This window comes from Rissa tridactyla, chromosome 1, assembly GCF_028500815.1.
Source record: "Rissa tridactyla isolate bRisTri1 chromosome 1, bRisTri1.patW.cur.20221130, whole genome shotgun sequence".
NCBI classification, from domain to species: domain Eukaryota; kingdom Metazoa; phylum Chordata; class Aves; order Charadriiformes; family Laridae; genus Rissa; species Rissa tridactyla.
In genome coordinates, this window is record NC_071466.1 from 215130466 (window position 1) to 215156563 (window position 26098).

The window sequence follows — 26098 nt, forward strand, 5'->3', positions numbered from 1 at the left end:
CACTGCGTGTTCTTGCTAGGACAAAAACTCACCATTTCTAATAAAATCTTAGTGGCTATTATCCACCTACACTGAGATTTTCTGCTTGAAAGCAAATGGCTGCAGGAACGAGGGAGGCCTCTCAGCTCACCTGCCGAAAAAAGACCTTTTTTCAGCAAAAGATAAAATTCAGCTTGTTGAGAATCTGTGTCTGGAGCCCAAATTGCTGCCCTCTGCTCAGAGTTTGTAATCATTAATTGACCAGCATGATTTTGAATAACCGAGAGAGGCAGATTGAGATGAAGGACTACAGAAAAGGTCTCCTATCTCTGCCTCCATCATACAAATAGCTACGAAACTAAATAGTTTGACTGGGCAAGAAATAGAAGGAGATGTTGGGGAGTAAACCCCTGCATCTCCAAAGAACAGAGCGCATGTTGAGTAGGGGGAGGACAAATTGTGATAAACAGTCTGGGATTTCTTGCTGTGCAATGTAACAAATACATCTTACCAGCCCAGATGGTTGCGGTTCTGCATAAGCAGTTGCATATTGCCAGGTACCTTGGAAAAAGGTGAAGAATTGGGGTCTATGATTTTCGGGCAGATGTTTCAAGAGCAAGTCCCTCCAAGTCCTTCAGTGGGCTTTGGCATGAGTGTTTCCTATTATGCTGTTCAATATGGAAGATGATTCAGTAGTAAAGCAAAGGCAGTATTGATCATGGAGCAGCCCCTGGGTGAGCAAAGCATTTTATCCACAACAGTTGCTCGAGAAGTCTTACTTGTTCTCTGTGCCCTGTCATATTTGGGTTTGGGCAGTGATCTCCTGGCCAAAGCCTTCATGCCAACAGACCCTCCAAAACCACCTATATCAGTGAAGCTGCACGAAAGTTTTCATGAAAAGGGCAAAGGGAGATTTATCAGGAGAGAGAGACAGCAGTGGCTGTAGGATCCCTTGTGTCTGCTGTTCTCATGAGCGATGCCTAAAGTCTTGTTTACAGCTCTCCACGTGCTGGGGGAGAAGATGCACATTTGTGCAGCCTCTCATAGATATGGCATCTTCCTTTCCCCTCCAAAAAGATCTCTTTTGGTTCTCAGTCAAAAGAGCTCCCTTGTGTTAGCTGCCTTTCAGAGGACCATCACCCTTACGGGTGTGAGGACAGCAGCATCCTCTGTGTCTGTGGCTATGGCTGGTGGATGCAGCCGTGGCGGCATTTTAAAATGTATCACATCTGGTTTTTAGCATGCCTGTTAGGAAGATTTCATTCATTAAGGATTTATAAAGAAAAAGTAAATGTCCAGCGTGTAGTAAGCATGGTAGAATACCACAGACAGTTTAAATCTGTTTTTCCATAGCCTATCCCATCTAATTCACTAGGTACCAACAGATAAAGATTTCTGTGCAAATGGCTGTAAAAAAGCTACATGAAGTGTGATACTTCCTTGATCATTTCCAGTTTTCCACTGACATTTGGAAGAACAAATTTCACTGAAGCATGGCAAACCCAGACAATTTAGGAGCAAGAGAAACCCTTTCCAAACCTGCCAGCCTTATCTTTGTGGATTTTTTTTTTGACCAGACTGTCCATGCTTCGGAAGCTCAGCTGTCACTCAGAGAAACTGCAGACATGCAGATATCAAAAAATGAATGGAGCGTGCCTTTATCATCATTAGCAGAAGACCTCTAAAAAGCCAAAACAATACCCCATGGGACTTTGTAGGCAGAGCCCATATACGGTGTCTGACATCCGTTGTCATACACTGGATGACTATTGCACAGCGATGGTCCCTCTCAAAGACCTGTCCAGCCACAGATTTGGGGTCGAGTGGCTGCACAAACCCATTAAAATCTTGCCCCTTTGTACTGACCTCAGCTGTAGTGGAACAGCTCTGGAGTCAGTAGCTCTGATGTGTCAAACCACTTCCTACACACGACGGCACGCTCCGCCACACTGAGCATTAAGTTTGATTTCCTGGGTAAAAGCTACTAATACCTGAACAGAGAGCAGCCTTTATTCTCTCTCGCAGAGCCAGCCAGTGAAATGACGATTTGCTGACCAAAGAGCAAAGTCCTTGCCACACACACAGGGTGACACTCCCCACCGGTCTAACCAGGCAGTAGACAACTCTTTGGCTTGGTCGGCACCAACCCGTTGCTTCTGAGAAACTTCACCATCCTCACTCAGCTTTGCGGATAAAGGATGTGAATAAGTCCCATGGAGCTCAAGCGTCTTTTGATGTGGCTCTTGTTTGGATCCATCAAGGGGAACAAGCCAGGTAAAAGACTATTTCTGTGTTTTGGGGAGGGAAAAAATGATTTGCTTTTTTGTGGTGGCTGCTGGAGGATGTTCGCAACAGCCTGACTCCTTTCAGGTAAGGAAAGTTGTTAAGATCTTAAGGAATTTGTGATTCTAAGGAAATGAGAGACATGGGTTTTGTGCCCACAAACCATCAACTGCAGACAATCCAGAGCACTGAAGGATATTTTTCTTCTGAGTAATGTATGTATCCTCCAACCCATCACTGGCACAGTGGGCAGATCAAAGCAGCCTTCTGCACCTTAGGTACCTCTTTGAATTTGGTTTTTTCCATTTTGCATGTAAATTTAGGAAATATAAAAATAGACACTGAAATGTCAGGACGTCTGTAGGTAACATTGATAGCAAGGCTATTATTTAAAAGGTGTCATCCAAGTTTGCTGTGGGTACTATAGATACCAAGTATTCTTTCAGCCATGCCTCCCAACCAGCAGTGCCTATAAACTGTGAACAGAGGCAGGTAATTCATTCAGCACAATTCTACACATTTATAAATTGTGATACTGCTTATATTTGGCTTATTTATTGCGACAAGTGCTTGCGTTGAGAAATGGTCTTGTGATATATTAGCGTATTTGAATTTAAATTACTTTGTTCAGAGGGGAAAAAAATATCTTATATCTCAGTGCTCCATAAATGTAATATTTCCTTCTGTAGCTGCTGATGATGTCCAGGTTGAGAGGTACGAACAGATGCAGCCTAAGGCAGGTTCTCAGATACAATGGTGCTGTAACTGTTAATGGATCATCTCTAGCAGAGCCACGAATTTTACTAGGGGCAGGGCATCTCGCGGGAAAATTGTGTTGCTTATAACCCAACTCATTAATGCAGGAAGTACCTTCACAAGCATTTAACCCCCAGGTGATTTTATTCTCGTGAAAGTATTTTGCCAGTAAACGCTGTACCTTTTCCTTCACGGAGCATTTTCATTGCCAAATGAAGCGCCAGTGCCCACGGCAAGCGTTTAAGTGCTGCGTGCAAGAGCATCACTGCGAGACGTTCAGCCAGAGCTATGTAAATCGGATCGGTTCTGGGATGAGTCAGGTTCCCTAAATCACGCTTTCTGTATTACTGTGCCTGGGACATGTTGTGAGGTTTCTTGCTGGCAAGTCTCGTTTATCAGAAACCTTTCTGTTTTTTGGAAAAAAGTGAGGGGTGTTAGAGCAGTTGCATTTTATGCTATTTGGTGCGATTTATTTCTCTGATGAGTGAATAAATGCATAGCATTGCATTCTTCGCTGTATCACTAAGCTCTTCTTTCCTCAGCTTCCTGTAATTATTTTCAATGTCTCTCCCAATGTTTAAACATAATATTTATATATTTTTAAAAAATTTCTCCCTGCAAATAATATGCTAAGGTAGAAACACCCACCTTTTACCAAATCAGGGGGGTTTATTATAGAGATGCCTGAAGCATTGTGGCTGTAAGACCCATTGTTTTTAATTCCTTAGGAGGATCAACAAGGAGACCTGGGATATAAGCAAAGAAAAGGGAAAGAGGCTAGGTCAAACTGTTCAAAAATCAACTATCTTTTCATACAATGATATTCATATTATTTTGCCAGAGTCTTTTCAGCTTGTCCCAGCACTGCAAGTTCAGCTTTGTAAACAGATCCTGCCATAGATGTTGTTTGCAAGAGGGTTTCTGGCAAAATGCGCCATCAGGAATAAATACAATTATGAGAAAAATAAAATAAAAAGCCTTTGTTTTATGGAATAGTTTCATTGATAGATCTCAAAGTGCTTTGAGAGGGCAAAGTCCTCTGATATATATATGGGGAAACTAAGGCATGGGATGATCATTCATTTAGTAAAAATTAAAACTACACCTTAGTGCTAAAGAGGATAAGAGAAATGTCGATTTTCTCATGAAGAGCACCGCGTTTATCTCATTTACTCTGCACAGCAGCAGTGCCTACGAGCTGGAGGCTTGAAGTATGCTAGGTGCAGGTCAAATACAGGATAAAAGCTGGTCTGTGCTCCTACGACCTTTCCATCTTGCTATTTGTCTTACAGGAATACACTGAATAGATTTGCAAGTTAAACCTGGAAAGGATTGAAACTCACAAAAGAAAGAATTTCATTCAACTGAATTTCATTCACACAAGATGGGTACCAGATCTCAGTCATTTAAATGAGAGGAATTTCTCGCCCATTATACTTGCATATTAGCGCTCGCTCCCATGGATTTGAAATGCAATGCAGAATAAATTAAAGTTGTCAAACACATACAAGTGGTTTTTGTAAGGTCAACCAGAGAGCAAATACTTTTAGAAACCTTCCAGCTACAGTGGCCCCCAGCAGCAAAGTGCCCAACATACAGCTACAATAAAAAAAAAAAATAATTACTAGAATTGTGATCTGCTGAGGAAAAGCAGATGTTACAGACAGAGATCCTGTGATATCTGCTTCTGCCGTCAGATGGAGAAATCTTCTCCCCACCTCATCAGATATGAGACGTTATGTCCTTCCCTTTCATGACGGCAAAAACTCCACTCTAGCTACTGCCTTCATAGTGTTGCAATTTTGGTCTTCCCCCTTTCTTCCTCGATATTCAGCTTTGTCTCTCTGTTTTTTCCTGTTGCATTAATTGTATCTTCAAAACCCAGCTTTTGGATGTTTTCTACCTATGGTTTCCATCTCCTGACCCTGGTCCTGAATCTTGGAACAACCTGGCTTACTGAGTCCTTGCTCCATCTCCTCCAATGCTTCTCCAAAACTCACATTTCCCATGTTCTTCCATGACTTTCTTCCTGTTCCTCAGCCCTGCCAGAGTAGCAGCACTCTGTTATCTGCTGCTTCTTTTTCTTGTTCTCCACTTGTAAAGTGCAAGCCCCAAGACAAAGAATATACAGCCCTCTTTACTAGGAAAAATATTTGATGCATTACAGGTCATAAAAATCATCAACACTAACAAATAATTTCCATCCCACTCGTGAGACCTCCACTAAAAAGCTCAATGACCATGCTAAGACCACAAGTCAAATGAGATGAGTCCTAAAGCCACATTTGAAATCAAGAGTCCCACCAGACCTTTTTTCACTGTTATCCAAGATTGGGACACATGCTTGTCATCCAGTTCTGTTATTTTCAGGGAGGTTATTCTCTACTGCCCTTACAACCCAACAAACGGCAAGGCTAGGAAATTTCTAGCCAAGGGAAAGGATCTGTATTTCTGCTGCCATTTAAAAAGCCAATTTTGTTTCTCAGCAATGTTTTTTCCCTGTAGATGAAAATACTGAAGAGGTGGGTGTTACTGAAGTCACAGATTTAAGCAAAAATGTAGCCAAACCTATTCAAAACCCAAATGTCACACACCAAAACAAGGCTTTCACATATGATATTCTCAAAAGCAGACACTGTGTTCTGCTGCCATACCATGTGCAGTGGTTGCCCTTAAAGAGTTTGAGCTCTGTGGCTTTACCACAGAACCAAGAAGGTTATAAACACCCAGAAACAACAGAATAAGAGAAACAGAAGTTCCTCATTCTTCACTTCGTACATTTTCTATGCAGTGCACTGTGCTACAGCTAGTTTTTTTCCCCTCTCTTTTCCTTAGGAAACACTCTCCCTCTTTCCTAATGCTCCCTTTTCCAATTCCGCACTTTCAGTCCAAGTTCCCAGCCCAGCCTCCCTGCCAGGGATTCATCTCACTTAACTTCAGCCGTCTGCAGCATCAACGTTTCCACCGAGCCGGACATGCGGACCCCATGTGTAGCCAGGAGAGAGAAAGTAGCACTTTCAGGACGCGATTCATCTACCAGATTGCAGATAGGGTTGCAGTGAGTCATGTCCTGTAAGTTTCTTTGCAGTGACTACACAGGGAATTGAAATGTCTGGGTTTGGTCGGCTGGGTGGCACTCAGTCCATGCCTTAAAACAGGAGTAAATCAGTGATTAACCGGGATTAATAGGAAGAGGACAGACATATATTCAGTCAAGAAACAGTTAGCGGAAGACACAACAACCTCTGCAAGCTGCTTTGCTGGGAACTTACAGCAAATTGAGCTTTAAAATGATATCAATGCATTAACTAAACCACACTAATTACTGATGTAAGAGCATTATTCCGCCACTGTAGCCAACAGAGAGAAGCGCCTGTAAGCATTGCTTTCGGGAACTTAAGTTAGGAGTCTGTTGTTCTCTAGAGAGGTCTGCCCAGCTCCACTCCTTACAGAAGGAGCTCAGGAGGCAAGTTCCTGAGGCCAAATTATGCTTAGCATGAGAAAGATTAGTCCACTGTCAAACCAACTCTAGCCTTGCTGTATATGGAAATATCTTTTTGCATTAGATTCCACTGCCTGGGTCAATGACACACAGCTGGTTAGCATGATTAAGCCAAGAGATAAAAGAAGTGCATCTCTCCCAAACCTAATTGCCTATGATCCTACAAAAAGTTAATAGACAGCTCCTGCCGGTTCATGTCTTTCCAACAGAGACATCTACTAGTACAGCAAACTCAGCAGCCATTGAACTGCCTAATCCTTAGAATAGGACATGTCTCTTCTCCACTGCTAGGAATATTAAAACCCATCTTCCAAGCCCCATAAGGCTGATCTTTCCTCCATCGCTGTTGGCATTAAATCTTGTGCCTGCTGATTTCATCTGCATTGCGTTTCTGTCACTTTAATTGCAGATTCATTACTACTAAGATGACTTTGTAAGATAAGCTCTACCGTATAGCTAACAAAATCTCACAGGCAAATTACCGTAAACTTCAGGTCTGCACCCTAGCCCCCGAGCTGGGATCTGTTGCCAGCTTACAAATCCACAAAGACAATAAACGACATTAATCAGAAGGGAGAGAAGCAGGCAGAGCTGTAGCTAGCTTGTTAACTGACCCTTTGGGAAAAAGTTTTGAAGTTAGAAAAAGTTCATTACCATTTTGGTCCAGTTGTTGGTATCAATTCCTTCTCTTCACCCATACCAGTTTCATCTTCAAGAGACCTGTTCTATTTGGAGAGCACATAGTTTCAGACAGCATATGAACCCCCAGGGCTGAATTAGCTTTTCAGGCACATCAGGGGAAATGTCTTCTTTTTTGCATGCTTTGATTTCTTGGTATCTCTAGGGAAAGGCTCTCTTCATCTCTGAACTGGGCAGGTGTGTGAACTGCCTGGTTTCTTCCATTGCTTCTACCCAGATCTTCAGAACAGCCGGTTTCCTACCCATCCCATCTTACCGCCTTTGTATTTAGGGGAAAATTGTCCTATTTTTGCACCTTGCCGTTTTAACTTGACACCAGAATAATGTCAGTGCTGGTGACACACAGCCGCATGACAGAGGAAATTCTGAGTTATTGTGGCATGACTCATTGTCTGTCTTTACCTAAAACTAAAAATACCTGTCAGAATTTTTCCTCATTCACTTCTGGACACTGCTGTAACAACTCAGAAATGGAAGAGAGATAGGCAGGAGAACTTCATAAATCATAATTCTGCCAGCACGTCTACTAATAGCAGTTTTGTGTTGGGTCAGTAACGTATTTGAATGGGAAGCCTCAGGGAAGAAACCTCAGTACCGAAAAACCTGATGGTGATTTAGCTAGTGGGTTTCTTTCCCCTGAGCACAAATAATGATGCTAGATGCTGAGGGCAAGCAAAGGCAGTTAAGCTTTATTTAGTACATAGCAATGAACTCGCAAAAGACAGGGCATGGCAGTCTATTCTACTTGGCACCAGCCTCCAATAACTCCTATGTGATGATATCTGACAGTTTATATGGAGGTCCCAGATGCCCTAAGACACTTCAAATGGCATCAGGCACCGTTTCTTAAGCAGGAATAGCAGGAATCCCCCCTATCTTGTGGCTCAGATCACAAGGAGTGGCTTCCAGGTCTCAGAAAACTTGTCAAACTTAATTTTGGGAGTGCACCAGAAGACGCAATAACTACTTTTTAATGTTTATGTTTCACAGGTGTCTATTATCTGAATTCACTAGTCTCCTTCTAATTCCAAGGGAACGTGTACATCCACTACGTGTCGATATTTGAAACCAGTTCCAAAATTTCCAGAAATGCTGTAGGCACCAAAAATGCACTAATACGGGGAGAAATGTGGATTCCCAGCTGCCTTAGGAGAGCTACATGTTCTAGCAATTCTGCAACCAATAACAGTGCTAAATCCCACGAACACAATTTCACCATCCTCTCTGTTTGGCCCATTTCAATACATCGTGTTAGTACCTCTAAGGGCAAAGGAATGGAGTCACAGGGCACTTTTGCAATCTAGGAGATGAGAATTGCAGGTGGGAGCTGATGAAGCTTGTCAAAGAAGAAAAGGGAGGACAGAGGACATCGGGCTCAAAAGAGAAGGAGATGGGGACACACAGAACCTTGTCACAGGGATGGAGAATTAAAGGATTTGGGGAGGGGGAATGAGGACGCAAACAAAACCACAAGAGATTTGAAGGTGATCTGAGGGCAGTCTTTGAAACCAATCCTAGCAGGAGTGTAGCCCTGGAGCAGCTGTTAGGGGAGCAGAATCCAGAGGAACACTTATCAACACTTATAAGTACTTAAAGGGTGGGTGTCAGGAGGATGGGGCCAGGATCTTTTCAGTGGTGCCTGGCAACAGGACAAGAGGTAATGGGCACAAACTTGAGCATTGGAAGTTCCACCTAAACATGAGAAGGAACTTCTTTGCTTTGAGGGTGGCAGAGCCCTGGCACAGGCTGCCCAGAGAGGTGGTGGAGTCTCCAACTCTGGAGACATTCCAAACCCGCCTGGACGCGTTCCTGTGCCACCTGCTCTGTGTGACCCTGCTCTGGCAGGGGGGTTGGACTAGATGATCTCCAGAGGTCCCTTCCAACCCTATGATTCTGTGATTCTGTGATTCTATGAAAGCTGGGCTGTGCAAAACTGGGCCACCAGAGGCTACGAAGCAGGTTACGCCTAGGTGTGCTGGCCTTTCAATGATTTATATTTTCATATCACACCAACTCAAACAAATTGACAGACTAATTCCCAGCCAAGTGCAAACCAGCAAAATAACAAAGTAAAAATGTAAAAATTCAGAAATCTAGTCAAGGAGTAAATCTACACTGCCATTCCCTGGTTTCCTGGTTTCTTCCTGTCCCTTGACTCTTTTATCACCCACACAGTAAGGATGTTGATATTTTAGGGTCAAACCACGCAGCTTCCTCGGGCATAAAGATTGAAAGAAATTCTAGGGATGATTCACTCCAGAGGTCATTCTGTGTAGGCAATTTGATCCAGACCTCACCAGGTTTGTTTCCTGTCTGTACAGTCTTCCCACAGTATGCCAGGCCATGAAACACCCCTGCACACCTATGTGCCACCACCTATGGCCTCCGCAGCTTTGGGGGATACTTATTCTTCATTTGAATACAGCAATTATCTTGAACCTGTGGTGCTGCTAAACGTCAAAGCACTGGGAGCTCTTCTGGGCCAAACTATATCTTCCATTCTCAGATAGACTTTACTGAGTGTATAGTCATTATCCTGAGTTATTATCACATCTACTGCCACAATGCCTGGAGTCCTGGCTGATAATTAGGACTCATTTCTGTTAGGCATGGTACAAACAGCTGACCAACACAAGAAGTTCAGGATCCAAATATAAGGCAAGCAAGTACAGAAGTAATACTGATCAGCATGTAGGGTGCCTACCTGTTTTTGAAAGATGGCTAAAAGACTACTTAAAAAAAAGCACCTTTGAAGATATCTAAGATACTTAGAGACAGTGAAGAGGAATAATGGTGATTTGAAATGTCCATATTCATGCAAGGCTCCTCCCAGTGTGAGAACTGGTACGACAATAAACCCAACAGCCGATGACTTTGATATCAGACATGATGGTGAGGTCTAGCATGGGAAGAAAGGATAGGATGGTTGATAAAGAAAAAAGTTATTGAAAGTGGAAGTAAAATATTTGATGTGACAGTGAAGCAGTTAGAAGTCAACAGAGGGAAGCAAACAGAAGGCCACAATGAGACCTAGGAAACTCATCTTCCCAAATGCTTTCTGGATCAGAGGCAGGAATGTGGTTGTAAAAGCCAAAGAAGTAGATACCGCAGTGATTCAGATGTGAGAAAACAAGAGTATTTGAGTGATGTGGATGAAAGGCAAAGGCTGGATCCTAGGAGTGTTGCATGATGTCCAGCTGCAACATGGATGAGTTGATACAAGAGCGCCAGCCTGGTGGGTATCTCTCTCCATTCCCCCTGTGCACCATTTCTGCACAATCCTTATCTGGCACGTGCAAGTTCAGAAGAACCCTAACTTCATTTGATCATCAATTAAAACAACAGTTGCCCTTTATGATGAGTAGGCTAAATGCTGTGGGTTTTCTTAAGAAGAGACTAAAGAGTTGTAGGTTTGAGAGCCTCGTGCTGAGATTCAGATCTGCAGTCTGCTTCAAAGAGGCTTTTGAAGTCTTGAGGGAAACATGCTTTTAGCTTTCAGGGAAAGTGAGAGTACATGATCTCAACTTGCTGCTAATCTGATAACTCTTTAATTTTAATCACCCTGACAGTCTGTGGTAAACCATGTGGTTAACTATTTCGGGTACAGTAGCTTTTCTCGAAGCCACAGTCTGATGTAGTTTACAAAGCAAATCCTTTGATAACACAAAGATACAAGGGGATTAAAATATCCCCTACACATCTCAGCTGTTAAGCTGCTCACAATACTTTTCATTGTCGCCTTCCTCAAACTTTGTGACTTTTACTAAGTGGCAAGATAATGAAAAGTAAAAAGGGCAGAAAATATCAAAGCAAGAAAATGACGGGTGGCTCTGAAAGAAAAGGGCATTGCAGGACTGGGTCTGGGAGTCGCTGATTGGGTTGCTGTCAGCAAGGCATGGCTTTGTTTCAAGAAGGCGGCACTTTAGGATTCAAGGGCAGATGCCAAATGATGAACAACCATCAGGGATTCAAGGCCGTCTCTCAGTCATTCTTGCTGGTTGCCAAGGCTGCATTAACCATGGCTGCAGAACATATGAAGACACCGTGACTAAGAAATTTTACTCGTAATCGCTGTTACTATTATGCGTAAGCATAAAGGGCCACAGATCATGCACCCAAAGATCCCGAATGCCAGCCCTGATGCGACCAGCCTGTTTTGTGTTTGAATTTCTCAGCCTTTAGGCTTTAAATAATCATTAAGTAGTGCCTTTGTCAACTTCTCCAGCTCAGCTTCAGTGGGCTTTTCAAGTGCACTAAAATGATCTAACTTAATTCATTCCAACTGATTGAGAAGTATATTTAGATGTGATTTGCTGATGACACAGCACTTCACGTCCTTGTTTTGGGACAAGTTATATTTAGGTTTGCAAACTTATTTCACAGTAAGCTGCTCTTTGGTGTGCTCAGACAGAACTGAGAGTCTACTCCCCTTTCTTATAGATGTTTATAGATATTTTTCTTATAGATGACTGCAACTCTTAATGACTTTGTTTTGCTTATCATGCCTCACTCCATAGATTCAGGGCTGCACACTCTGCTGCAGGCAGCAGCTCTACGAGGTGATCGTGTACAGCTTCATTAAGAAAATGTTGGTAGCGTTTCACGTTGCCCATCTGCTGGGTACAAAAAGAAAGGGCTCAATTGCTGCTTTAGGTAGAGGGGGCAGGAGCAGGCAGATAGGCCTGGTGCCACCCCCCCCCCCCCAACTCCTGCAGAACATCCTTGCTCCAGCATCCTTTCTCCTCTAGAAGAAACACAAGGGATTCAAATCAGCCCCTCCTAATTAAAAAGGCGTAGACAAGTACATGCTTCACATCACTTGGTGGAGACACTCCCAAGGGATTTTTCTGCATCCTGAACAAATCTATACTTATAAAATCAATGGCAACAACTAACTCCAATGTGAAGAAGGCTTTGGATGGTGAGATTGTTCTAAAATTAAATTAAAAAAATGTTCACTTAAAATAGCTAATAGTTTCACCAGGCACTCGGAGCCTCTCCTTGGTTTACAGATAATCAAATAAAAAAAAGCTTTGCTACTCTCATGTTCCCTTCATGACATCCCATTTCATCTCTCAGCTGTGATTTTAGCCCTGTGGCTGGGAGCAGAATTAGGCTCACTTAACCATGCTGTGAGCGTGACCTGGATTGATAAGACAGAGAGATGTGGGAAGTCCTTGGTGAATAAGGCAGATGTACAGGCTGTCCTAATTCTCAGGCTTTCTGTTTGCAGAAGAATGCCCAGCTCTTCCGAGGATGAAATTTGCTGATGTTACTGCTGAAACGTATCCAGTGGGGACCAGACTGCATTACGAATGTGACAATGGCTACAGGAGAAGAGGTGGCCAGAAGCCGGGAATTCAGTGTCGGAGTACACAGCAGGTTGCTTCTTGGGTCTACAGGGAATTTGAATGCATTGGTAAGTGATTATTGTCCTTTTTCTACACTTTCAGGGGTGCTTTTCCAATGAGTTAGGCAGTATACGACACATCTGGGCATTGCTCTAACAAATGATCTTTTGCACTTATCTTTGCAAATTAGAGCTTGCACCAATTCTATCCTGCCTCTAAAAGTCTGTGTGCTTTGGTTTGCTCTGCTATTCATCCTGCTCTAATTCAGCAAATACAACTTTTCCCACAGATGACAAAATTTTGTTGTCAATGGTGCCCATGGTGAAACTAAATGTAACACAGAAGCCAGAAAGAAAAACACAGAGCCCTGCACCCCAGAAGCAAGAAAACCTTTCAGACTTTGACCAGAAAGGTCAGTAAGAGCCCATTCATTACTGTAACACTTCTTCCACTGATTTCCATGGAAGCAATGTAAGAAAGATAATTTTTAATTATTTTGACAGACAGAGAAAGAAACAATTGCTATAATATCTTGGCTACAAGTGATATGGTGTAAATGAGTATTTATATCCTAACAAAAAATTAGGAAGGCTTGGTATATCCTGCTTATGTATATTTTGTAAGAATACAAATCATAGAATCATAGAATGGTTTGGGTTGGAAGGGACCATAAAGATCATCTTGTTCCAGCCCACCTACCCTGGGCAGTGACATCTTCCACTAGACCGGGTTGCTCAAAGCCCCATCCAACAAATCATGTTGTTTCAAGAACAAAAGCAGTAGGTAAAATCTATCTGCTTTAACTGTGTGTTGTGTTGTGATCCCACAGATTTTTGTGGTCCTCCCAAGACTATTCCACATGCCTCTTTAATCCTGACCAAACGGTATTACGTGGGGCAAGTATTACATTTCAAATGCCAGAGTGGTTACGATAAGCAATTCCCCACCTCTGGCAACCGCACGTGCAAGAAAGTGAATGGCAAAATCATCTGGACCCCCCTTGACATGCGATGCACCAATGACAGCAGCTCTAGAGATGAGTGGCCAGGTAAGATGGTTGCACATCAGTGTCATGACCTGTTCACACAGGGTCCAGACCCCCCAGCTCAGCACATCAGTCTTGCTTGGGGTTTGGGATGGAGACCTCAGCGACCTCAGGGCTCTGACTCTGATGGAGATGTTATCTTTGACTGATGGAGATGACATGTCTGGGGAGGACATAGCTGCATCCTACTTTGTCTTGGGTGTCCTTTCATACTGACTGCAAAATTGCAGGAATTTGTGAGCAGATAGAGCCACACTGTCACATACTGGGAAGAAAATAGTAGAATAAGCCTTTCTTTTTCTCCTTCCTCCTGGCAGCTATAGGTTATCTATTGTCACTTCATAGTAAGGTACTCCAGAAGGTATATCTAAGCATCACTCTTGATTGCTCAGGGTTTTAGGATCCAGAATTTAGCTAGTCGACAGCTAAACCTAAGTAATGTGGCTCGGTTCTTAATTTAATACTCAGAATGCTGTTTATGAACCCAGATTGAGCAGGACATGCACCATTGTGGTCTAGCAACTTGAGTTTCACTGCTCAGGGAGCCAGCAGGGCTTTCAAGTGAGGCTGCAGAACCTCTGCCTCATGATTTTATGCCTTCAGATGTGTTAATGAAAGAAACCAAAAAGACTTTCATGGCCTCTGCTCCACCCAAATTCCCTACCTTTTTCGATGGCATCTTTCCAAACTCTATAATCATGGAGTTCAATATGCAGGGAGAAAACAGAGCCCCTTTCCCAAGTGTCTGTGATAGCACTGAGGGTCTTGGGCTCTCTCTGGGTGGCAGGCAGAACTATTGTAGGTGGAAGGACACAGCTGTCCATCGTCTCTACAGCCCTTAGTCTTTCATTACCCTCCCAACCTCCTCTGAGCTAGGGGAGTGCTGTGGGCTGAATTTTACAGAGGCGGAAGCCAGTGTAAGGTCAACATGAGAGGACTTTTCCTACCAACGGAGAGTGGAAAAAAATGGTTTTCACCAGTAGTTGGGCCTTTAAGGGGAAATTAATCTTGCGGAAGTGTAGATGTCTACTGCATAGATGCCCACATCTGAGTTCAACTGCCTTTATAACTGTCAGAGGGGATTAGGTGTTGATGTTAGCTGCCCTATTTCACAAGTCTCTTTTAGTGTGAGATGAATTGCACCCTTTAAAGGCTTTTTTCTCCCCACTGACTGTAGCAGAGCCGAGATGATTATCTCAGAGGCCACATCTATGTAATGGTAGGTCAGATGAATGCCAGCCCTTGTGACCCATCCCAGGCCACGTGGTAGAGCAGGATGGTTCGGCAGGCCCTTTTGCCTGCAGAGTGACCTCTCAGCTGACACTTGACCATTGTTGCCTCTCGTTGCTGCTCTGACTGTAAAAATGAATCACCTTACTCACTGGACACACTATTTCAACATTAACCCAGGACCTTCTCCCCTTCTTCATAGATCCATCTGTTTCCCTGTGGTGCCCAGTTCAGAGTGTTTCAGGTACAGTAGTCACAATTTGTTGTTTGGCCTTTCCTCCTCCTTCAGAAAAGTCAATTTTTTTCCATGGATAATTTCACTTGGTACTATTGGGATGAAAGAACTTCTTGCTATGATGGAAATAACCCATTAACATACCAGTCCTAGAAAATTGTACAACCTATTGAACAACTAGAGATTACAAATATTTGAAACTTTAAAATTAGGATTATGAAAAACATGAGATTGGATGATGAAATAAACCATCTAGACCTTTAATTCAACAGAACAGTAATTCCAGTTTCCTGCAAATGTACACTCACACCTGAGCAAGGTCAGTCTTTGTAATTGAAACACCAAAGATTTATTCCCTTAAAGTGTTGCCTTTATCTTTGTTATGATGTGATGCCTTTAATGGGGATGGAAAAGGAATACCCCTCCCCTTCCCAGTTCTTGCCCCAGCATTCAGCACAAAGAGATTTATCAAGAGACTACTCTTACAAGACCTCTTGTTAAAAACCTGCCCATATCTCATGCTGGCTCAAGTTCGGAGCTTCCTATTCAGGTTAAGGGAGAAATTAAATGAATTTCTTGCACCAGGGAAGTTTTGGGTTACATTTCTGGGGGGAAAAGAGTTCCTGTTTGAAGCCATCTTTCTAAATCCTATCTTGGCACCTTGAAAGTCACCCTTCCCAATCTCACATGAAATGCAGATCTTTGCTGGATCCCATTCCCCGCAAGATACAGTTCACTTCATGCTCACAATTAACAGACATCAGATCAGCGCATATGTGGATATCCAGTCTGGAGACATCTATTGATGGCCAAGAAACAAACATGGCAATTATTAAGTCTGCTGTGCAGCGGGAGAGCTGTCAGACCCAGCCTGACTCTGTCCTTGTCATTGCTTTGATGCTCTTCACCAGAAGAGCAAATCGATAGAAAATCAAGAATTTCTCTCTCTTCGTAGGTTCGACTCGTCCATCCTTTTCCTCATCTGTGATACTGCCAATGACAGGTATGCCGTTTTGTTAATTGGACTCAGACTTGACCGATCCCCCAGAGCAGTTACTTTGCCTTTCAATTTGTTGTTATACCGAAGAGATCCATCTCTGTCATAAGAGCTAATAAATATACTGCAAGACACATCTATGCCCATGTATTGGGTGAAATGTCAGTAAAGAAGTGTAAATAGAGACTGTTTAACCACTTAAGCTTTTTATAAAGAGGATTTAAAGGATTCATAAGGGATGTAAAAGAAAATAGATCAACCAAAAGTCTAGTTTTTAAATGAAGCAATTTTCAGATTCTTTCTCTGGGACTTTCTGTGAATTCAGTGAATAACTTCAACTAGAAAAAAAACAGGAAAAATGTAAACATTTAGATTATGTGTTTCTTTGATATTTTCAAAGGAGTAAAAATAGGATGGGCAAATGAAATATTTTCTCACAGCTATACTGATGCATTTAGATCAGTCTGAAGAGATTTTCTTCTCCCCTTTCCCCATCTTCAATTCAACAATTAGCTTCTAAAATAGAAATTGTCTCTTACTGTGCATGTACTCAAGACTTTGTACAAGGGCTGTCGATTCCAGCTGGAGTCTGCTGACAACTGTAGCACACATCATAATAAGGAAGAGTAATGGAGTGGGATAAAGGAAGGGAAGGAGGAATATTGCAAACTATGCCAAAGACCGCAGCATCAGTAGCCCCTGGTTATTTGGCCACGGTTGCCCTCTAGTTGCCCAGATCCTCTCTGACTGGGTCCTGTTTGCCGAAGGGAGCAAAGCAATGGGGTGACATGGAAGAACTCTTGCCTCTGGGCTTAGGGGCAAGATGAGCCCCTATTCCCAGGTCTTGCCTGTTTCTCCCAGCTGGAGTAACTGCAATAATTAAGATAACTCCAGGTGCTAACCATGTTGATTTTCTGTTTTAACAGCTGTCTTTTTGGTTCTGCTTATCATTCCTGCTCTCTTTGTGTGACTCACCAAGCAGAGAATACGGTAAGTGGGAAGGAACCAGGAAAGAGTGAAATCTAAAAAAAAAAAATTGGAAGACCTACCAACTGGATCAGCCATTGCACTATTACACTGCTTAGATTTCTGAATGCCTTCTTTGGTATTAAATGAATGACCCTGGATTTTGGGTTGTCTGGTTCAGCTATTAAATACTGGCACAAGAAAAGGAGTTAGAGCTTTTGAAATCAAAAAGCACGCTTTGTCCCAGCCATAGTGGAACTGAGAATGACAGTTCAAATAATGTGTGTAAAATGAATCCCTTGGGGAAATTAAGGTTAATTATGCAAATATGTTGGTTTCAGATAGATTACACAATCAGTCTTTTTCTCTTTGGCTAACCTGTGGGAAGTCTGGTGGAGCATCTGTCACAACAACCACGTAATTTGTTTTCCTTCATCCCCCTGATTTCTCAGTTGTGTCATGGCAACTTTGTACTTCAGACTTCTTTCAGTCTGGCCTCCTCGCTGTTTCTATTACTACACTGAGATGCACAAAGGCTGATCCTGTTCACAGGCTCCCCAGCCTAGTTAATCTAAGATGTCCCTATTTGACACTTGGGAGTTCTCCTTTTCTTCTCTCTCTTTGCTAATCCTCATCCCCATTTCTCTTCACATTCCTTGCTAATTACTGATGGGCTCTGGTTCTCTGCTGAATAGTGATTTTTCTCAAAAAGGAGGAGGACCTTGTGAAACCACATCAGCAGTGCTTTTTTTGTGAGTTCACGATAGGATAAAGCCATAGAAAGTGTAGACAACGCTTTGAAACTTGTTTTAATGAAGATGGTCAACCATGGTGCAGATTGCCTTGGCCATTGTGGGATTTCTGAGAATATGATTGGTAAAAAATTGGCAAGAATGATCTATGTTTCACTGTCCCTGTGGTGGAACAGGTGATGAAGTAGCCAATACCAGATGACATAGTAACTGAGATCCTAAGTGGTGTCTTCTGCAGAAAGTACTGCGTAGTTTCTCACAGTAACCACAGAAGAAGCTATAGAAAACCTGCCTCTCCCCACTGTAGTAAAGTCTTTTTCCTGCTGTAGAGAAGACTTCTCGAGGAATTGCGGTGCTCAGATTCAAACTCATGAAACCGATGCCTTGCCACAGAAGAAACCAGGTTGCACCAGTGACTCCAAGACCAGCAGTGACAAACAAGGAGAAAGCCTGGACACTCAAATCCAATGCATGAAGGAGGCAGAAAATATTATGGCTTAATTCTTATGGGGACAGAGTGACTTTCCACCTACAGAGTACGGATGTAGGGAGCACACCCCATCATTGACAGATGCCCTGCCTGAAACTGCTTCCCAGAAACACTTCTCCTCCTACCATATAGCAGATGCATTGCTAATATAACTGCAGCCTCTCCCAAGCGACCAGGCGTACATATGGACCGCTCACCCAAGCACGTTAGATGATGGCACTGTCATTACAGCCCACACACCACCTTCCCCACAAAGAGAGATGCTGGACACCTTATGTCCCCCTTCCCTACTCAGATGGGTCAAACCCAGTCACACTTTTCTCCTCCTCACACTGTTTCTTTTGGAAAAGGAAATTAAACCCATTTACCCTCTACCCATAAGCTGAGAATCTTACTGGACTCCCTCATGGTTCAGTATACGCATGCATTTGTCATCTTCCCCTCTTCCCAATTATTTTAGACGAGCCCCTTCCACAACAGTTACTACATTATTCCTCCAGCTCAGAGAAGGATGCTGCAGATTGTGGCAGTTGATTAATTTGACAGTTCCTTTCGTAGATGCAGAGCACCAAAGAACCAAGCGCAAAGGCATTTGAGGAAAGACTCAAGCATGCAGGATACTTGACATGTGCTTATATTATTGTGAATTTGTGAAGTTTGAATAGTCTTCTGCCACTTTTTAGCCATGTTCAGCCTGGTAGGATGGGGTTTATCTGACAAAATGCAAGTATCCATGTTTGAAAATGGGAAGAAACAAGTCCCATCAGAGAACAGTTCATCTCACCCCATTGTCTATATATGTGGGTATATGTGTGTATTTATTTATTAATGCCATATATATATATATACACACACACACACAGGCCAAATGACTTATGGTCTAAAGGCACCTGATTCTCTGCATTGACTCTAAATGGTGCCCAGATTGACCAGGTGAGCTACAGATATTTACATGGCATCTGTCAAAAGCAAAATGGGATGAATCCATCCCTTATATCATTCTATGATTCTTATAATTCAGAAGGCATGAGCTCTTAGTGTGTTTTCTGTTTTGTTACAGTGTGTATGTGTCATTGCTTTACTGAGTTGTATTCCTGTTGAGTTATTCTCACTCCATAGCCCTGATATTTATACTTCCCATGGCTTTTTTTATTCCTGTTGGAATAGGACTTTTTTGTACTACATATCTTTATAAAAATGGATGTGTAATGGTCTATGACATGGTGTTATTTTGTATGGGAGCGAACAACAATCTGTATTTACGCAATAGATGATAGGTTTTCACACCTGTCAGCTGTTTTGAAGGCTGCAAGCAGTGGTTCTAAACTCTTCTGCTTCATTTGGCTGATGCACATTACTTATTGCTATCATACCTCTGTTAAGTGCTGCGGTTAGGCTGGCATGACTTGTCCTGCTCAGGGAATTACACTCAAAAAGGCTAAATATTTGAATTTCTCCTAACACGCACATTTTTATGCAGATAACAAGAGCAGAATCATACGTCTCTTACTGCTCCACTGTTTTTTCCTCCTTTCCCTAGCCAGGTTGGCTCAGGGGCTCTATCTCCATATCTTGTCTTTGTTTCTTGGAAATTCGGGGAGACACACTGCTGGTAAGGGACCTGTAAGCAACAGTGGGTTCCAGACTGGACAACTATTACAGAGTTTAGGTTTTTGAGCTATTGATGTCCACATAAAGAGTCTGAACCCAGGTCACCTCCAGCACAGAGCTGTATACTTACTTTATTGGGAAACTATAACTCACACTTGAGCTGTACTTTACCTCTCAGTAGGGCTTGTTTGCCCTCTGGGGAAGCATTTGTGTCTGAGGTTTGAGCCTTCAACACAACGGAGAGCACATGGAAGCCAGTAGGAGCCATCCTGGGAGCAAAACACCGCCACTGGAGAAGGCCGTGGCCAAAGGAGCACCATCACTGTTGTGCTTTCTTCATGGCCACTCTCTCTCGTTTTACGAGAAGTGCTGGTTGATATTTTTATTTTGTAGACTTTGGCTTTCTCAGCATGGATACAACTAATAAACTACGATAATAAATTGTTCTGGATGTTTGAAAGGCAGCTTGTTCTTCTTGCTATTGATCCAAACTTTGAAAAATACATGATTTATTTTCCGCTACCCTCTCTTTTTAACAAAAGGTGTGACAAACTCAGAAACGTGTCACAGGAAGGTTTTTTCTAAAGAGCTGTGCTAAAGCTTACATCATACATGTACTATCGCAGATAACCTTTAAAATGCAGGAGGAAACTAAAAATATTTGGGCAAGAGAATCTCTGGCAACATAGTCCCCAAAATAGATAATGGAAGCAACTAATAGATTTTTACAGTCTAAGGGCAGTGGAGCTCCAGTAGCCCTCCCTGAGGGATGGAAATACACGTACTCCTGTACCACGACCAGAAACCCAAGTGTGAGAAAATGTTTTTCCGTAAATCTGCAGTGTACGAGTCAGTTTGCATATTGCAACACGTGATCGTGTGTGCCTTCATATAGGTGTCTGTACATGAGCGGGTCCCATCACAGTGGAGACAAGAGAGACTCAGGTATCAAATGCAGGTGTCCACCCTGGTTGAACAGTTTTCCAGGCCCCGTGTACTGCGTCAACTAGGTCTCCATTGACTCTACTGGGAGCTCAGACAGCAGCTCACATGGAAATCCCTACAGATTGATCTTGTTGCCTGAAGATGGGTATCAGAGACACTCAGGGGTGTCAGAGACATCTACATAGGGCTGGAAGCTACAACACAGGACCTATGGGAGGCCTCTCCTCCTCTGCACTGGTAGCTGACAACTTAGACAGTAGACATAAGGTAAGGTTGAGAAAGAGTGCAAGGAGGCAGTGAAACCGTACAGATCAGCCTCTCAGTCACAGCCTTAACACTGCAGCTACCTATGCATTTTCTAGATTAGTTTTTACTTTTTCTATAAGAATAACAGTGTGGCAGGGCAAATATCTGCTCACCTGGGGAGCATGAAGGCATGTGAGCAAAGACTTCAGGACACCATCTCTACCAGTTATTTCCAGGTCTCTAATTCTCTAATTATTTTCTCCTCCAGTGTTTCTGAGGAAGAAACTGGAAGAAGATATTCTCTAAATAAATTGCATTTTTAAAGCTGCGGCATTCATGTTCATACCAAATGTGACCCTTTCTGTCAAGGGACTCCAGAGGTGTCATCCCAACCACTTGGAAGTACACGTGGGAGGGTGTCATCCCAACCGTTGGGAGGTCCATGTGGTAGGAGGGTGCAGTCCATGGCTGCAGGGCAAAGTGCTGCTGCGTAAATGGTTTGTGTCTTTTGCCAGGAATGAAACTGGTTCTTCTACCCTGCCAACAGCCTCCACTTTCCCATGTCTTCCTAACACAGCCCTTTCCACCACCTGACGTACCACCAGGACCAGGCTGTGCAGCACCCAAGAAGTCCAGCAGGGTTGAGGGCTCCCAGAGCAATGCTCAGATCCCAGTGTCCCTTGGAGAGGCGCCTGGGGAGATGTCACCGTAGGTGTCCCCACGAAACCTCCCACCTCCTCAGGGAAGCTGGTGGCGGCACCATCACGAGCTGACAAGAAAGCTGATTTCACTCAGCAGGCCCGGGGCTGGAGGTGGGTATCAGAAACACCCTGCTTCAGCGTTTCCAGACCGAAATTCTCAGAATTTCCATTTCAAGGGGAATTTGGAAACTCTTGGGGTTTTGTTCTGATTCAGACTGAAACCATATTTTGAAGTGACAAAATTTCCTGTGCACGAGTAGACCTGTTTTCCAGCTTGCTCTGCTCAAAACCAGAGGTTTCTCTTTTCTCCAATTTGTAGTGTTTTTCTGCTGCTCAACCTCCCTCATCCTTGGTAAAGTTCTGATCTAAGGCAGAGTAAGAGGAAAACAACAAAACAAAGAGGTTTATACTCCCCTTTTTAGCCTTAACTCACAGTGCAGAGTAAAATGAAAATAATTCTATCTTTGTTTTATGGATCTGAAACGGAGGCACTGAGGTGAATTTGTAAACCAGTCTCAGTCCCGATCCAGTGCTCCCAACATTCAGAGTAAGATCTCAAAGCCCCGGGAGTAAATTACTATTTAGCATTTATGCACATAGCAATTTGTTAAAACAAGTCTTCATTAACTGAACGAAGAAAATGTGAGCAGGTTACTCAGAAAGAGATTAGATTCAGGTAACACAACCGGTGGAAGAGATGTGGTTGCGTAATTTGTCAGAAACAGAGTGCAAATTTACATTATAAGTACTTTACAGAAGCCAACATGATGCTTAGAAAGCAAACAGTAGTTCATAGCAGGAGACCTGGCAACTTGGGTCTGACCATATTAATCTGACTAATATCATTATGGCGTGTGGAAAAAAAAAAAAGCCTTCCCAGCAAATATCCCAGGAGTTATGTAAAATCATACAGACACAGCATAAAGCCTTTCAGTATGAACTCAGCACGTGCAATGTTAACACATGTTTTTCCTCTTCCCCGGTTTAAAATCTTATTAATTCCTCCACATCAGATCTGTAATCTCCATTTTCCCTCCTGTGGAAGGTTTCCTCCAAGCCCAGTTTAAGGCTGATCTGGCATAAGTTTTCCCTCTTCCCTGTCTACTCATTTGCTAACTCTATGTAAACATGTTCAATGTCCCAGTTGTTTTGATGGTGCCACCCCCCTTTTATAAGCTCTTGGCAGACTTTTCTGCAGTCTCAAACCTTTAGTTCATACATTCAGGTCCCTTCTGTCTATCCCACACAGGGTTCTGCTCTAGGACTTGCTGACCATGATTTTAGCCCTTTGATTCACAGAATCACACAGAATCACAGAATCGTAGGGACCTCTGGAGATCATCTAGTCCTGTGCCAGAGCAGGGTCACCCAGAGCAGGTGGCACAGGAACGCGTCCAGGGGGGTTTGGAATGTCTCCAGAGATGGAGACTCCACCACCTCTCTGGGCAGCCTGCACCAGGGCTCTGCCACCCTCACAGCAAAGAAGTTCCTCCTCATGTTTAGGTGGAACTTCCTATGTTCAAGTTTGTGCCCGTTCCCTCTTGTCCTGTCACTGGGCACCACTGAAAAGAGCCTGGCCCCATCCTCCTGACACCCACCCTTTAAGTGTTTATAAGCGTTGATAAGATCCCCCCTCAGTTGTCTTTTTTGCAGACTGAAGAGACCCAAATCCCTCAGTCTTGCTTCATAAAAGAGGTGTTCCAGTCCCCTCATCATTCAAGAAAGGGCACTAAAAATCGAACAGAAGATGCTGCAGAGATGCAAAGATCTATGAGTCATTGTTCCTCCATTTAACTGGCCAACAATAATATTTCACATATTTAGATGAAGAATCAAGAAGGATTGTTTTTCAAGTCTCCAGGATTTCCAGATTATTTGGTGACCTTGCAACAGCAATGCATATCATGTGAAAACAGAGAGGTTGTTTGTTTTTCAATAAACTGAACATTCCTCTCTTCTAATAGCTCCCGGCAAGATAAAGCAGTTAGGTTAGTGGAATGATTTTTTTTTTTTTTTATAGATCCATGTTTAAGTGAAGACAGGAAATTCCCAATGGGACCTCCTATGAGACTCAGAAAACACCCTCTATGGCTTTGAGACTCATTCCCCAGAAAAAAACCCTGTTCCTGCAGGGTGAGATCAAGAGATGTGCACTCCCCCTGGACAAACAGCTAGGAGGGCAGCTTGGGAGAGATACAAACAGCACATGTTTTGCTCAGAACCACACATGGTACCTTTGCTGCCACCACGGAAGAGACAGGCAAATCCAACAGCTTCAGTGTGTCTGACTCAGCAGATGGAGATGGCATCTCCCTTGCCCAGAAGATGGCAAAGCCCCAGCGAGGTGCTCCCAGACTGCCTTCCCCATGTGGCAGCCAGAGACGCTCCTGGAGAGCTTTACAAACAAGCATATTGTATTTACACTTGCAAAATGCTATAGCTGCTCAAAATCTGGATGCATCAAAGGAGTTTTGCCCAGGTGCTTTCTCCAGCAGAGGCCAGATGATGCCACGTTCTTCATTTTCTTGTTTCCTTCTTTTTCGGGACAGGAAGTGACAACACGTTCAGTTCAAGGAGTTTGAACCATCGGTGCTTTTGGAAAAGGACTAAGCAAACTCCACAATCCAGCCCTTTGCAGGGAAGTGGCAGGGCCCTCTGCGAGCTGTGTGCGTGTTCAAACCACCCCAGCGAGCGATGCAATGAGCCACAGGGCTAACGGCCTTTAGCTGCCAGCATCCCCTCACAGCTCCTGGGCAAAATCCTTTTTCCTTTGTCTCTAAAATGCCAGCCACCCACTAGTGCCCAGAGCTCTCCCCAAAGACAGATGGACACAGAGCAAACTGTGAAATTATCTTCCCATCTCAGTGCAGGAGTATCTTCCCAGTGGACAGAGGAACGTCCCACCACACCAGGGGCACACGCCCCATGCATGGACCAGCAATGGGCTCACCGAAGGGCTGTATCCCTATTCCCCGTTCATAGACAGGGGCAGCAGAAACCAGAGTAAATCACAGACAAAAGCTGCCTGGGAGGATGCTCCTGCAGCTGGGGACCGTGGGGCTGGGGCACCCCCCTGCTCAACTACAAGCTAGGGTGCTGTGTGAGGTACCTCTGATATCTGCTGGAAGGCAGCCTCCCAGCTGACTCATTTAATTTTTTGGCTTCCTATGTATTTTACACACTTGCTGTGGAGGGGAGAACATTTCTGGGTACTGCCTGGGGAAGAGGTCCTGGGGACAGCCCAGGGAGCTGACGGAGGGGTGACTCACCGGGGTGGTCAGGGAGTGGGAGATTCCAGCAGAGCCTGGAAAGCAGGGGTGGCAGGGCATGGGACGGGCAGTGGCGAGGATGAGTGTGGTTTCAAGCCCCAGCGGGTGTGAGGAGGTGGTTGAGTGAGTCAGAGGAAGCCCCATGAGCAAGCCTAGAGGTGTCTGCAGAGGTCCCTCAATGTGAAATAGCACTGGCGGTTTCACCCCATCAACTGTCTGTGTCAGCATTTGAACCAAGGAGCAAAAACCCATTGGGGTAGGGGACCTGGGACTGCAGGGGCTATCCAGCAAAGGGGGCTGTGAGTGATGTTCCCATCTTGTCCTCCTAAAAAGCAAATTATTGTCCCAGCTCACTGAGCAACACAGCTGGCACAAGCAAATGCTATTGCAGCTGGAGACAACAGGAGCAGAAGTCCATAATGCTACAGGGCACTGCCCACTGGTCTGCGGTGGGATCTGGTTGCCTGGGCTCGGGTGTCCAGAGCCAGTAGAGATGCCCTTGGGGAACTTGCCTGGCCTCTGGCTGCTGGCCCATATGGGTGCAGGTGTCCCCGAGGATCCTGCAGCAGATCAGCCAGCCCCACTGGATATCTTGCATATATCAGGGCATCTCAAGTGGCCCAGGATGCCTCTATTTATGAAGTTTAACCATGCCTGGATTTCTGATGGCTGCAATCAGAGCTCAGACAACCAGCAGACATGGAGACACTTGCATGGAAATATCTGATTTTGGACCTGAGCCCCACCCCATGTTTCTGTGCAGCCTCCAAAGAGATTTGTGTGGGGTGAGAGGAGACTGAGTAGGCTGATGAGCAGCTCCTGAGCTGAGACATTCAGGCTCAAGCTGGTATCTCTGTAAGTGAGATGGTTTGTATGAGCTCTTTGCACCGTGATCCACTCTGTTCATGCACATTCATAGGAAGAGTAACTGGAGTTGGATGGTGACACTGTTGTAGGTGTTACGGCATCTTCAGATGGGATTTGGACAGCCTACCTCCTGCAAGGATGTATAGGTACTAGGGCATTAGTAGTAGTGGAAAT

The 26098-nt window shown here is 43.9% G+C and overlaps 1 protein-coding gene across 6 annotated transcripts; it reads left to right on the forward strand.

Annotated features, from left to right (window-relative positions):
* Window positions 1–1928: 1928 nt before the first annotated feature.
* LOC128904194 (interleukin-2 receptor subunit alpha-like) lies at window positions 1929–20342 on the forward strand. Of its 6 annotated transcripts, none has more exons than XM_054188188.1 (8): window positions 1929–2253; window positions 12456–12638; window positions 12860–12982; window positions 13400–13618; window positions 15048–15089; window positions 16036–16083; window positions 17004–17067; window positions 18125–20342. In XM_054188188.1, exons 1-7 carry the CDS (start codon window positions 2193–2195, stop codon window positions 17045–17047), a joined length of 720 nt encoding a protein of 239 aa, XP_054044163.1. In that variant the 5' UTR covers window positions 1929–2192; the 3' UTR covers window positions 17048–17067; window positions 18125–20342. The 6 variants fall into 6 exon arrangements, with proteins under 6 accessions (XP_054044163.1, XP_054044162.1, XP_054044159.1 ...); XM_054188187.1 differs by having other exon boundaries at window positions 1932–2253; window positions 12453–12638; window positions 20078–20342; XM_054188184.1 differs by having other exon boundaries at window positions 1933–2253; window positions 12453–12638; window positions 17972–20342.
* The last annotated feature ends 5756 nt before the right edge of the window (window positions 20343–26098 follow it).